The 14209-nt window shown below is 40.4% G+C and overlaps 2 protein-coding genes across 3 annotated transcripts in view; one reads left to right on the top strand and one right to left on the bottom strand.

The window, feature by feature from the left end:
- Positions 1 to 3614: 3614 nt before the first annotated feature.
- fads2 (fatty acid desaturase 2) lies at positions 3615 to 8758 on the top strand. The gene is made up of 13 exons (XM_077567838.1): positions 3615 to 3870; positions 4308 to 4518; positions 4580 to 4690; positions 4769 to 4966; positions 5663 to 5764; positions 5830 to 5955; positions 6027 to 6087; positions 6170 to 6246; positions 7371 to 7468; positions 7923 to 8019; positions 8078 to 8157; positions 8222 to 8347; positions 8436 to 8758. The coding sequence occupies exons 2-13, from the start codon at positions 4327 to 4329 to the stop codon at positions 8485 to 8487; spliced, it is 1320 nt and encodes a 439-aa protein (XP_077423964.1). The 5' UTR covers positions 3615 to 3870; positions 4308 to 4326; the 3' UTR covers positions 8488 to 8758.
- The window catches only part of eps8l2 (EPS8 signaling adaptor L2), a 23953-nt gene continuing 18482 nt past the window's right edge, over positions 8739 to 14209 (bottom strand). Inside the window, exons 13-21 of one of the 2 annotated variants that reach the window (XM_077567837.1) lie at positions 12714 to 12862; positions 12453 to 12639; positions 12345 to 12379; positions 12164 to 12269; positions 10886 to 11005; positions 10645 to 10714; positions 10396 to 10567; positions 10180 to 10312; positions 8739 to 10093 (exon numbers count right to left, since the gene is read on the bottom strand). In XM_077567837.1, coding sequence (XP_077423963.1) covers positions 10016 to 10093; positions 10180 to 10312; positions 10396 to 10567; positions 10645 to 10714; positions 10886 to 11005; positions 12164 to 12269; positions 12345 to 12379; positions 12453 to 12639; positions 12714 to 12862 — 1050 coding nt within the window. In that variant the 3' untranslated portion in view covers positions 8739 to 10015. The remainder of the gene's footprint in view (positions 10094 to 10179; positions 10313 to 10395; positions 10568 to 10644; positions 10715 to 10885; positions 11006 to 12163; positions 12270 to 12344; positions 12380 to 12452; positions 12640 to 12713; positions 12863 to 14209) is intronic. The other variant, XM_077567836.1, reaches the window with a different exon arrangement.

The raw sequence follows: 14209 nt of genomic DNA, 5'->3' as shown, positions 1-14209 counted from the left end.
TCTTTCTCAGTTGTTAATTTAACACACTTTTTAGGTCACATGATCGCCACTCCCTATTAAAAGCACCACATGAACACATTCAATTGCCGCCTACTGTCTTGCTTCCGGCTCCTCGCTTGTGTATGAGCCCAAAGAGCGATCAGCACGGCGACCCTCCTGACAAAAAAAAAAAAAAAACTTAAAGGAAGTTAATTCAGCTGCTTCACATTAGAACGAGGCCGAGGTCTGTCCAAAGGTCCGATCCACAATGGAGCAAGTCATTGCACTTTTTTAGCAACACCGCAAATGCGACGGCAAGCCTCGTCCCGATGTGGTCCGCTTGTTGCCATCAGTGAGGAGGTTCGCATTCACAACTGCTGCCTCCCCCTCTAACTCAACCCCCCCCCCCCGAACCCCCACCACCCCACCCCCACCACCACCACCACCGTGTAACCAGAACGGCTGGTCATCAAATCACATTGTGAAGTGCACGAGTATGTGTACAAATAAGCTTCTTGAGAAAAACTTGCTATAGCTCATGCTAATTTTCTTTTCTTTTTCAAAATAAAAACAAAGTAAAAGTTAACACTAAAAAGCTCACTTCAAAACTAAGGTTGGCCCAAAAATAATTACGAATGAACTTTGGTAGGTTTGCCAGTTTGGAACATGATAATGATACTCGACGCCGCATGTCATTGTAGCGCTACGCAGCAAACTTGACAACAAACAGTGGAATTATTCTTCAAAAAAGAGGTCAAGTGCTTGCTTCAAGGTGTTTATTGACATTATCGGATTAAGTTCGAACACAAAACAGATCATTATGTAATATAAGTAACCAATATACTTTACTTACAAAAAAATGCTAACACACAACACAAAACTCCATATGCTAACAAAATTAGCATCGATCCCGTGGTAGTTCCAAGCCTTTAAGCAACAGATATTTGAACACAAACATTCCGGAAAGACGATATAAAAATATTCACAAGCATATACTGTATTCTTTATCCTTAATTAAACAAAACAGAAATACAAAATTACAAATTACAAAATACCAAAAACAGGGGGCGGGGCAATATTATTGAAGTTTACTGAGTTTTGAAACTCTACAATAAACTTGCTGCTGACCAAAAGGCGCACAATGAAATGATTATACACAATTCTTTACATTCTATTTAACTATACTATTACTGTATGTTTTTGCTGTTGAGGTATTTATTTTCGAGTGCTATTTCCCCCATAAAAAACATCACGATTTATTTATTTGTGGATTAATGGCATTTCAAGTCGTATTTGTACATTTAGAGAAGTAAAACATGACCACCAAAGATGGCTACTGTTTTGTCTCACAGCTTTTTATTGACCTGTTAAAAAAAGCTGTGATGACAACCCGTGTGTAACATTCAGCTAGGACACAAAACTGGCACACGGTTCAACAGTCCTTGACCAACAACAATTTTGTTGTTTTAGCAATGTCATAATGACCACACGTAACTATTTTTGCAGGGCACGAATGTGTAAATCGGAACAATCTTAGTCTATCAGGCTACGCTTAAAATGATGGGCCTACTTGTAAATATGTGTATGAAATACAATTTCAGGCCATTAATGTAATGCAATCAATTGAAAAACAGTGAGTTCATTTGTAGCTCAACTTAGTGCCCTCTTTTAATAAATGGATAAATGGATATGTGAACATAAAATGGTGCAGCAACACACACAGACAGACAATACAATAATACATTATTTTTCTTCTTTATAAAAAAATGAATAAAAAAAAAGACAACTGATGTTACTGCAGGTTACTAAGTTGCTTATTTGTCCAACTCTTTTTTTTTTTTTGTCGTATGTTTTTATTATTCTGCTCCCTGGTGTCCAAGGAAACTATTCTATTGTGTTATTATTATGACTTCATGTTTTCATAAAATACATAAGACAACTGTAAAACTATTTTCTTTCAAGTTACACGATTTTTTTAGACACAAAAAATGTGTCTAAAAAATAAATCACCTTAAAAAGATTTTTTTAATTTTTTTTATTGATTTCCAATTGAATTGAATGTAACCCAAATGAACAGCTGTCCTACTATCTACAGGTCAAAATGACAAAAAGGTTGTTCAAACAAGAAAGTCAGAAGTGACCTGGACTTTTGCAGTAAAGGCTACGTATATATATAAAAATGACATCATCATCACTGTATAAATGCGTTACAACTGTGAAGAAAAGCCTGGCAAAGCTGCTGGGGTCAGATGTTCAGCACCTCAGTCTTTGAAGCGGCCCCGAGAGGAGGCGAGGTGCCGACTGCGGGCTTCTGGCTGCTTGAGGATAATCCCGTCTGATATGCTGATTTGCTGATTTGCACATTTCTGCCTCACATTGAAAGCGCCCTGAAATGACTCGGCCCACTTTGAGCAGCAGACAGACAAGACGGCTGAAGAGGTCATTGAATGTGACTGCAGAGGTGAATGCAAATGAACAAATGATGCCATGCCAAATAGCCATACATCCATTTTGTACTCCTTTTGTGATGTCAAAGAAAAGAAATGAAATGAAAGAAGCTAGGCTACATGTTAGCTTACTGGCTAACTACATTGTGGTGTCAAACTGTTTCATTTTTAGTGTGACAAATGTAGTTGGGACAAGTTCACACTACCAGATGATTGGGACTTGAGGAAAAAAGGAGCTTCAGCACAGGAATGCAACCTTAAAGAGGCCGAACGTATATTATAGCTCTCACATTATTGCCATTGACAAACACAATAAAATGTTTGTTTGATGTAGATAATTTGATTTATCTTATTAATGTTTCATCTTTAAACATTCGCTACCGTATGAAGAAACAGCTAAAGTGTTGACTTTTATATTCACAAAGAACAAGGTCATTGTGCTTTTTAAAGCGATTGACGGTCCGCGCGCTTCATTGTATTTTATCTTGAGCTTTGAACTGACATTTTGTTCATTTGTTGTGTTTGATGACTGCAAACAGTGTCTTGATGCTCCCGAGCCGCAAACAAAAGTGAAGCGCCGGTCTGACAATCTCTCGCTTGTTCATTGAGCTGAGGGACAGCGACCCAAAGAATCACAGCTCTTGTTAATATAACAACACACATTGAGTGCTTTTATCTCACTCTGCCATGTTACATCCACAGATGTATGTAAAATGAAATTTGAATATATATTTTTTAAAGATGTTCTCAGATGTGAGCATAGTCAGTTCACCTGAAGACAAGGTGTTTTGAGTAGTTACTTTCTTGCACCAACTGCTGGTCGAGGTCAGTATTAAAATGCATTCACAATGTGTGTGTATCTATATATATATATATATATATATTTTTTTTTATTATCATTATTATTATTATTATGTTTAATTTATTGCATATGGCACAAACAATACAAACGCATTATTTGTAAATAATAAAAATAAGACACAACCCTTCCACATTATAGATCGATTTAGCTACCTAGTTAACTAGCTAGCTATTTTATCAATCACAGACAGAAAAGAATAAGAGCTAGATCGATCATCAATTACAGAAATAAGGGCTTTACAAAGATAATAGTGTAGGTAAGATAATATTTCCATGTGAAATGACATTTGACAATACTTCAGTTCATTTTTGGTAGCACCAGCACATATTCCTACAAATAGATGGGCGTTTGTATGACACAATTGGGCACCATGAAGCGGGTCCTTTATTTACTGTACACCGATTGGCCCAAAAACCGTCGGAAGATCGCCTCGGAATTTGTACTGAATGAAAGCGTGGAAGTGTCCGCGAGCAAAATCGAGGGAGCTTTATTAGAATTCGGCTGTTTACTCATTTAGAATGGATGCAAACAGGCGCGCCCGTGAGCTTGGAACGCGCAGCGTGTGAGACCAACTCGAAACATGTGAGTCTGTTTTTTTTTCTCTCTTCATGCTGCGAAAAGCCTTGCAGTCAGTCATTGTACTGCAACTATGATAATACGATATATGAATGCGCAGTGCTAAAATGTTAGCTGCGGTTTGATCCCGACGTTTTCGTGTCTAATTTTGCACTTAAGACAAGGCATGCCTGCATGACGTCATATAAATACATAACATTCCCAGATCTGAATTGAAATGAATTGCATCAAGTGTAGCAGACGCAAGATGCACGACCAGCTTCACATTAATAGCATCCCGCATATCAAATTCATCATGAATTATTTATGCGCATGTTCCACTGCTCATTGTCCTCCTTAACTTGTGTCACAAGCAAGCTGCGCGGACACACAGCAACAGGTTCAAACACCCCCTGTTGCTGGCCTGTACAAACTTCTCAGTGTCCGCCATTTGTTTGCTGTAGTGTGTGGAGGGTCCGAGGAATGGGTGCTGGAGGCCAGCAGACCGAGCCAGCGGGCAGCGGTGTTTACACCTGGGAAGAGGTGCAAAGCCACTGCAGCAAGAGTGACCAGTGGTTGGTGATTGATCGCAAGGTGTACAACATCACTCAGTGGGCCAAGAGGCACCCTGGAGGCTTTCGGGTCATCCAGCATTACGCCGGAGAGGATGCCACGGTATGCCACGCTTATCGACGCTTTTGTATTATTTGTTCAACCCTCTCATTTTCTTTTCTAGGAAGCGTTTACTGCTTTTCATCCGGACAAGAAATTTGTGCGACGCTTTCTGAAGCCACTGCTGATTGGCGAGCTGGCGGAAACAGAACCCAACCAGGACAGGCAGAAAAACGTAAGAAGCATCTTGTAAAGGGGAACCAAACCCAAGATTTGTTTTTGTCCTTCCTCGTGTGCGCTTCTGTGCTTCTAGGCTGCAATCATGCAGGACTTTCAGGCTTTACATGCTCATGTAGAGCAACAGGGTCTGTTCCGGGCACACTCGCTTTTCTTCTTGGCCCACCTGGCTCACATCCTTCTGCTGGAGGTCCTGGCCTGGTTGCTCATATGGTTCGGGGGAACCGGCTGGATCCGGACGGTGCTGTCTGCCATCTTGATGGCGACTGCACAGGTAACAGGAGCAATTATTATATGTCAGGGGTCACCAATGTTTTTGAAATGGAGAGCTACTTCTTTAGTACCGATAAATTCAAAGAGTTACCAGTTACATGCACACTTCTGAAAGATAAAATTTGCTTAAAGTGGAAGTCAACCTTGAACATTTCTTAATATGTTGTATGTGACCTAAACATAACATTCTGATTGATATTCCATTTTTTTGAGTTATGAAGCAAAATCTTATTATCCATTTTGCTACTTGCTGTCGACTGACGATGACATCACAGTTGCTCAGGACTCAAGCAACGACCAATCACAACTCACCTGTTTTCTGAAGCTGAGCTGTGATCGGTTGTTACCCGAGACATGCCCAACATTGATGTCATCTTCGGCCGACAGCAAGCAAGTGGCAAAATGGCCGCCCCCTGAGATGGATAAAAACGTCTGGATTTTGCTGCTTAACTCATATTCCACTAACACAATATTAACCATATTTAGACTAGTAGGGCTGCTTATTATTGTCAAAACATTTATTTGGGGTTGACTTCCTCTTTAAATTGTTTGGCGGTAAATCATCTCATTATTGTCGCGCCTGCTAGCTTATCTCCACAAATGTTATTGATTGGTCAACAATTGGTTAAAATAATGACAGTTAAACATTATTTAAAAATAATTAAATAACTATCACCTCTTTTGTGTTTGGTATAAGATTCAGGCCGGATGGCTGCAGCATGATTTCGGTCACCTGTCTGTCTTCAAAAAATCCTCATGGAATCATCTTGGGCAAAAATTGCTCATTGGGCACATCAAGGTAACAACATCGTTTGCAACCCTAGAGCCCCCGAGATACGCGCCGTAACTTTTTCTTACCCACAGGGAGCTTCGGCTAACTGGTGGAATCATCGACATTTCCAGCATCACGCTAAGCCCAACATCTTCAGTAAAGACCCCGACGTCAACATGCTGCGCATTTTTGTTGTTGGAGCCATTCAGCCCGTGGAGGCAAGTAGGACATACGGGCTTCACCACCGACGTCCTGTCCTCCTAACTTAGCGCTTCTCTCTCTTTCACAGTATGGCACCAAAAAGATCAAACGTATGCCCTACAACCATCAGCACCATTACTTCTTCCTGGGTACTCTCCTCTTTTCACGCTTTTATAAATACACTACAATGAAACAATGAAGTTAATGTTGAACATTTTTGTTGTCTTTTAGTTGGACCTCCATTGCTAATTCCAGTTTATTTTCACCTTCAAATCATGCATGTGATGATCTCGCGGCGTGACTGGGTGGTAAGAAGATCCCTACCTGTTTACTTTCCTCTCTGCTCAATCGAGAATTTGTATAATATTTGAAAAAAAAAGGCCTTTTTCTTTTTTTAACTTGCTAGTAAAAACACTAACATGAGTTAGTTCTATAACATCTGAGTTTGTTGGTCAATTTGCTCATAAGCAGGTTAGTTAGTTCCTTAGGATGTTTTATATTTGGTTAGTTTTCCTTATTTGCACGTAGCTGATTAGCATCTTAGTTGGTTAACTTATTAGCAAGTTAGTGATTGAGTATTTTACTTTTATTTTTATTTTGTTTATATTATTGCTCATTAGCAGTCTAGTAAGCTCATTGGCTTGTTATAAAGATCGTGCATAGGGATGTATTGTTAGTTCTTTGGTTAATTAGTTAACTAGCTTCATTTGAATGCACTCATTAACAAGTTAGTTAGCACATACGAATGTTAATTGTTGACTTATTTTCTGCAATATCAGATTAGTTGCTTAATATCAATCTTATAAACTCACTAGTTTAGCTCATTAACATGTTGGGAGGTGAGTTCATTAGCATGTTACGGAGCTGATTGACATGTTAGTTAGCTCATTAGCTTTACCATGCTAAGTCTTTGGTTATTTTGCCTATTAGCAGGTTACTTAGCTCATTATCATGCTACTTATTTAGTCACTTCATTAGCAGTAGTTAACTAGCTTAATACACGTTAGGTTGTCATTTAGGTTAATTCTAAAGTCTATTAGCTCTTTAGCATTAGATGAGCAGGTTAGTTAGTTTAACATGTTAGCTGCTCATAATATTTTTAAGATATTTATTTAGTTTGAACAGGCAGCTTAGCAGCATGATTGTTTTTTAGTTAGCTTATTAGCAACTCTTAAGCAAGTTAGCTCAATAACATGTTAGAGATTTCATTAGTAGGCCTATTTTTAGCATGATAGTTAATTCACTTACTAATGTGTCCACCAAACTTTGTTAAGGTGTAGAACACTTTATAGTCACGGTATAGTGCGTGTACTATTTGATATTCGTATAATACAATTTCACAATAGTTTCTAGTTTAAAAATGTTTCTATGTAATACACAATACGTTCTCAACAAAGAAATGCCAGCCATTAAGCATTTTTCCCCTCTGCAGGATATGGCCTGGTGCTTGTCTTACTATCTTCGCTACCTCAGTTGTTACGTTCCCCTTTATGGTGTCCTGGGCTCAGTGGCGCTCATCATCTTTGTCAGGTCAGTGATTTAGTATCTCATAAGGCTTACGCTTTTTAAAATCACCTTTTTTAATGTAAAGTTAATGTACTGCGGCTGCTGGGTCGCGGGTTTAAATCATCGCTGAATAATACTGTAGCGGAAAATGAACACTCAATTGCGCCCAGATGTGAAGCAAATGATTTAGTGCTCGCTGAAACTGCACCATGCGACTATTAACTGACAATATTGCTTTATATTGACTTGCAAAAGTGCTCCCTCATTGTTATTATTCACTTTACACATGTTCACAAGCTTGTGTTGAGAACAAGTCCAACACAAATGACCATTAAAGAGGATTGTTGCCAGAGGATGTATCCTGCAATGACAACAACTACCTGCAGAGGCCACTGTTGTTCAACTAAAGCCATCAAGCCGAGCTGGTGTCGTTCATTTTCTTGACCTTTACAGCTGATGTCATTGCTGTGATTTTCAGATTTCTGGAGAGCCACTGGTTCGTTTGGGTGACCCAGATGAATCACCTCCCGATGGACATTGACCACGAGAAGCATCAAGACTGGCTCACCATGCAGGTACTACGCTTTCTCTTTCTTGTCACTACTTCATTCTTTACATGCATTTGTGTGTTAGCTACAAGCCACCTGCAACATTGAGAAGTCGCCCTTCAACGACTGGTTCAGCGGACACCTCAACTTTCAAATTGAACACCAGTAAGTCACATAAGCACGATAATGAGACTTAAGGAATAAATGATTGACATTTTCCGCATTGCAGTCTTTTCCCAACAATGCCGCGTCACAACTACCACCGGGTGGCGCCGCTGGTGCACGCCCTGTGTGACAAACATAACATTCCTTACCAAGTGAAGACACTGGGGAAAGGCATGATTGATGTCTTCAGGTAAAATCTGTTTGAAGTATTTGTGTCTGAACAGGACGGAAATCCATCTTTAGAGGCGTTTTAACCACTTATTACCTTCATTTTGCAGATCACTGAAGACTTCAGGGAATCTCTGGCTTGATGCTTATCTTCATAAATGATCATTTTCTCACATCTGATTTTCTTAATCTGGGATCAATTACTTTGATTCTGTACTGTAAAATGGAGTGAGTGTCTTTTTTTTCAGGAATACTGCAATGTCTCTTGTATCGCTTTTAATACATCAATAGGTAGAATTTCCGTTTGAATCATCAAAAGGACCACGCTGTGATGTAGGTAGCACCAAATAAGAATATATTTGGTATAGTTAATAAATATACAGTTTTGCGTATTTTGTGTTGTAACGTGATGTTTAATAAACTTTTAGCATATCTCAGTTGTCTTTGGGTGATATACAGTATAGGCAAACAGGAATTCATTTGTCACATTCACACCTAATGTGGAAAATTGGCTGAGCTTGTGAACCACTTCTGAGAAAAGCAAAATTATATACAGTATTTCAATCAGGCTTTGATATACGCTTTATAAATTCTCAACACGCACGTTGAAGCCTCGGCACAATGCGTCCCATAACTTAACGGAGATGTACGCTCTGATTTACATGAAGGGCTAAGAAAAAAGTTGTCCTTTGGACTAAGGTGTGCCCCGGGAGTGTCAAGATGGCGCACAAAAGTTCATCTGTGGCAATGTCCGTGTCCCGTTTTATCCAAAAGGAAAATCATGAATAACAAAGATTTTTCACTATCAAACATTCAGCAACTTTTAATCAGCTTGTTTTGCACAATTGTTTCCCATCATATTTACAATCCTTTTGATTTTGTGTCAATCTTCATTTACTCATTGAAGCAGAACAGTTGAACAAAACACACAAAATGACTCCAATTTACAGACTCCATGCAGAATTATGGTGAAATGTAGAATGACGAACCTGTGTTTCCCAGCCTCACGATTAGTATCTTCTGCTTCCTACTGTAAACAGCAATATGCAAATCATTGGCTATACATTACAGCATGAGATATGTGTCAAAATATCTGGCACAAATTATGCAACAATCTTACTGAGTCATTAAATAAACTGCCATTAAAGAGGAAGTCAACCCCAAATTAAACGACATCAATGTTGCTCAGGTCTCAGTTAACAACCAGTCACAGCTCACCTTCAGAAAACAGGTGAGCTGTGAATGGCCGTTGTCTGAGCCCTGAGCAACTGTGATGTCATCAGTCGACAGCAAGTTCCAAAATGGCTGCTCCCTGAGATGGATTAAAAACAACTTGATTTTGCTTCATTAGTCATATTCCAAAAATGTAATATTAAAAAGAATGTCTTGTTTAGACTAGTGAGGTTACATATAACATATTATTGTCAAGAAATGTTTCAGGTTGACTTCCCCTTTACGCAACAACATGCAACATGTCGCATTTACACGCATGTACTGTAAGTTACATGCATGTACATCTAAAACTGTACATCCTGCGTTAACATTTGCTGATCCGCACGAAGCTTGAGACATTAAAGATGCAAATTAGTTTGCGCAGATACAAAATGGGAGAAAATAAATATACAATTAAAATGTGTACAACGTGTGAATATGGTCTGCCGCCATTTTGAAAGGGGCGGGGTTTGTGGGTTCAGTCTGTGCTCCCCGAGTCGATTCGCTCCTGTCTGCGCTTCATGACCTCCTGGAGCTCGCTGTCGCCACACGTTTTCTGCCCGGGCGGGAAAACGCAGCACAGTCTCGCTTATGTTTTTCCAATGATATGTCATATTTTTGGGCGGCGAATATGCGACTAACCTCAATTTGCGTCTTCTGCACGGTAATCTGCGATGAGACGCGACCGCCTTCTTCTCCACACACGGCCTTCAGCTCTTCTTTGTTGAGAGAAAACAGCTGAGCTCCAGTCAGGATGCCCAAACATTCCACTGTCCTGTTTGTGGCAAAATTTTTTTTAAAAAAAAGTCATTTACATCATGGGAATATTTAAAGCTGAGTGCTGTATGTGTCACTCACGGTGCGGAAAAGCCCTTGGAAATAAGCCAGTATTTGACTTGCTCCGGGCTGGAGTTGTACGTGAGCGGCACTTGAGCGGCAGCCGGTCGCTCAACACGGAACTTTCTGGCGGGTGGCTGGCTTTTGTTAGCGGTGATCATCTTCAGGAGCTCGTTGTTGACCTCATCCATCTCTGAAACGCAGCAGCAACGCAAATCAATGGAAGAGTAATGTGATCTAAAAAAAATTATAAATATGAGGTTGCCTTACTTTTGTCTATGTGTCGACCTTTGCTGAAATTGTCTCCTGAGGGGCTGAGGGAGGACGCACTGTAGCCTTGCTACAAACGCGCAATGTCAATCAAAATTGCACATTAGTATGCATATATTATGAATGCAAAATGCTTGCTCTTTTATTAGATTAGGAATATTTTATGGTCAAAAGGAAGAAAATATAGAATCTGAATACAGATGCTAGATCCAGTGTTGGCAAAAGAGGTGTTGCATCTTACCTGGCTGTATATAGCATCAGGCTCTTCTAGCTTAACAATATCCAGGATGTTATAAGGGACATAACCTGCTTGGCCGCTACGATTCCTTAGTTTCCACCACTGCTTGCCGTCCTCGAGCACCTAAGACATGACAAACATCATTTAATATGCTATACAGGCTTTTCAATTTAAATACTGGCTAAGCATGATGAGCTGACTGGCCATTTAGGCAATACTGTGTAGTGTGTCGGCAAATGCAAAGGATGTCATAGCCTCAAGAGGGCGCCACAAAATTATCAAAAAATTAACCTCTAGTATACAATAATCATGTAATCAAATGTGTTTGGATCCTGCACGCGCCAAATGATTGACATATCACAACACCGGCGCACGTCTTGCAGCCTGCCAGCATTTTTTTTCAATTCGACGCCTACTAATTGTTATACCTCTCCTGCACACTAGCCGGCGCTATTTGCCACAAAATGTTGGAATCTACCTTACTAGGAGTCTGAGGAAGAGGAATATCCAGAGTCCAATCAAGATGTCATGTTTTTGGCAATGTCGGGTTGGTTTCCCTGTGAGACCTGAGCGACTGTTTAAAATATTTTTTATGTTCAGATCAATTGTTTTGGACGGACATCAATAAGTTAATGTTGTTTTGCACAAGCTAAAAATAAATGCCTGAGCTGGATGGCAAACGTAGATGTGAAACAGGAAACAGAAGTACGGACTGCCAAATTAAAAGCACAGATTTCAAAATAAGATACTTAAACATAACACAAAACAGCTTGAAGAATAATTAGTGTATGCGTTAAAATTTCATTCATGTTAAACACTGATGTTAATTATTTCATAGACTTTAAATGTTTTTGTACATTGTTAATAAGCAGCACATAATGTGCAAAAATTTTCCTCCGTGCTTATTATGTACTTAAATATATTTCAACATTTAGAGCAGGGGTGGGCACACTCGGTCTTCGAGGGCCGGAGTCCTGCAGGTTTTGGATGTTTCCCTTCTCCAACACAGCTGATATATGATCAGCTCATCAGCAAGCTCTGCATAAGCTTGTTAACGATCCTGTTGATTGGAATCAGCTGCGTTGCAGTAGGGAAACCCCCAAAACCTGTAGGACGCCGACCCTTGAGGACCGAGTTTGCCCACCACTGATTTAGAAATGAATTTATTATGAAACAAATCATTTGGCATAATATTTGGATACCCTGAAGTAGGATATAAAATACCCAATAGTGTGCCACATTGGTTTGGCCTGGCTGTGATTATATAAAAAATGTTGTCACCTCAAGAATTTCATCCGTCAGCACTGACAGTTCGTTGGCATTCCGCGCTACAAAATGGTAGCGGATTTTGGCAAATTTGCGCGTGGGGGACATCCCGTTGTAGGACCTGTTAAAACATATGTCCGACTTTTTACCTTGGCTGATTTCAAAGTTACCACAAATTAAAGACGTCATTTCTTACCCAGTGGGTGAGTTTGAGGAATGGGTTCCATAGAACTGCAACAAAACACACAGACTGTTTGGACCTGCTGAGCCTTGGATGTCTATTCAGTTATAAAGTAAGTCTTACATCATCAGCTGAGTGTTTCCTGTAATCGGGGCTAATAGGGGACCTCAAAGAAGTGGGAGAACCCAGAGACGCAGCGGGACCCTCTGTTTCCCACGGGGCCAACCTGAAGAGCTCTGCCGGAGGCTCCCAGCCATTCCGGAACTTGGGATAGTAAGGAGGAGCGCACTGATCCCTCGGCCACTCCGCTCTGAACGCGGAAAAATAAATCAATATTCAATTTGATCCTTGAAAAAGTGCCCCTATTGAGTATTGACGACAAACCTGGGTTTGGTCCAACCCTCTCCGAGAAGCTCAAATATGGTGGTCTCCTTGGGGGTGAGGTGCCCTCGCAGGAAGTCCACAGCATCTTTGGAAAGGTGGGGGGAGATAATAGAACGGACCAGTTCAGGACTGCCGCAACTCTGAAGCACCTGCACACACAGACAGCTAATTGTCAGCACGGCACACTTTTACATGGATTTTCTTATGCTTTGTACGACAAACTGTGCCATGCGATGACTCCAGATGGAACGAGCAGAAAGTGGCAAGGTGTCAAACTCAAGGCCCGGGGGGCCAGATCTGGTCCGCCACATCATTTTATGTGGCCCGCAAAGGCGATTCAAACATGTCAACTTCCAAAAAGGTGTACCATTTATTAGCCATTTTCCTTATTATATTTACAAAGTTAAGAAGTGTTTAGAAGGGCGAGAACAGTGTGGTAGCTTCACTATGGTGCAGTCGAAGTGTGTCTAGCAGAGGTCGACGGCTTCCCTCTTTGGTGGAGGTTCTCACGCGTGCCAGATCCCCCACACCAGCATCTACTGAAATTCAAACACAATCTGCTTCTCCCTCTGGTCGCTGAATCGGTGGAGGCTGGTGTTCTGCTTCATCTATCCTTCCTTCTTTTCTTTAGTCTTTCCTCTGGTCTCTTGAGGTCTCCCTAATTTGTTGGAATTTAGATGTTTCTGGGGTTGGTGAAAGATTCTGGTTTGTAACGCTGTGGGTAGTAGGTGGTCTGGTTGGTGCTGGATTTCATTCTTTTTTTTCTTTGATCCTTCCTCTGGTCTCCTGACAACTTCAAGACTCTGGCGGGACACTGAATTATTCGGTTAAAGTGAAGGGTATGGGATTTTTAACAGGTTTCAGGTGAATTAATGAGCACAAACACACACACAAACGCACTTATGAACACACACACACACACAAAACAAAAAAAGAGCGTGCAATGATGATGACATGACACATCTCACCCCGAAAAAACAAAAACTTTTTTTTTGTACATCCTCTACTTCGCGGAAATTCACCTATCGCAGGCAAACGTATTATAGTACTATACACTTCATGATTTTCATAATACTTAAAGAGGAAGTCAACCCAAACATTTTCTTTGCAATAATAATTTGTATGTGCCCCCAGTAGTCTAAACACAGCATTCTTATTAATGTTGCATTTGTGGAATATGAGTTAATCAGCAAAATCCAGCCTTTTTTTCTTTTCTTTTTTCCTCTTTTTCTTTTTTTGTACGTGCATGTGCGGGTGTGTGTGTGCATGTGTGCGTGCATGTGAGTGTGTACTCATTAATTCACCTAAAACCTATTAAAAATCCCATACCGCTCACCTAAACCGAATACTTCAGAATCCAGCTAGAGTCGTGAGGTTGTCAGGAGACCCGAGGAAGGATCAAATAAAAGAAAGGAAAGTGAAATCCAGCACCGACCAGACATCACCTACTACCATCTAATACACCTGTTTTTTATCCACCTCAGGGCGCGGCCATT

This window comes from Vanacampus margaritifer, chromosome 6 (genome assembly GCF_051991255.1).
Source record: "Vanacampus margaritifer isolate UIUO_Vmar chromosome 6, RoL_Vmar_1.0, whole genome shotgun sequence".
Lineage (NCBI taxonomy): Eukaryota > Metazoa > Chordata > Actinopteri > Syngnathiformes > Syngnathidae > Vanacampus > Vanacampus margaritifer.
Note: the sequence above shows the minus strand (reverse complement) of the source record. Positions and strands in the feature narration are given on the sequence as shown.

Excerpts from the sequence above, each read along its gene's own strand:
- fads2 (XM_077567838.1), top strand. The coding sequence starts at position 4,327 with ATGGGTGCTGGAGGCCAGCAGACCGAGCCAGCGGGCAGCGGTGTTTAC. Across the intron at positions 4,519-4,579 it reads ACGCCGGAGAGGATGCCACG|GAAGCGTTTACTGCTTTTCA; the intron begins GTATGCCACGCT and ends TTTCTTTTCTAG. Across the intron at positions 4,691-4,768 it reads ACCAGGACAGGCAGAAAAAC|GCTGCAATCATGCAGGACTT; the intron begins GTAAGAAGCATC and ends CTGTGCTTCTAG.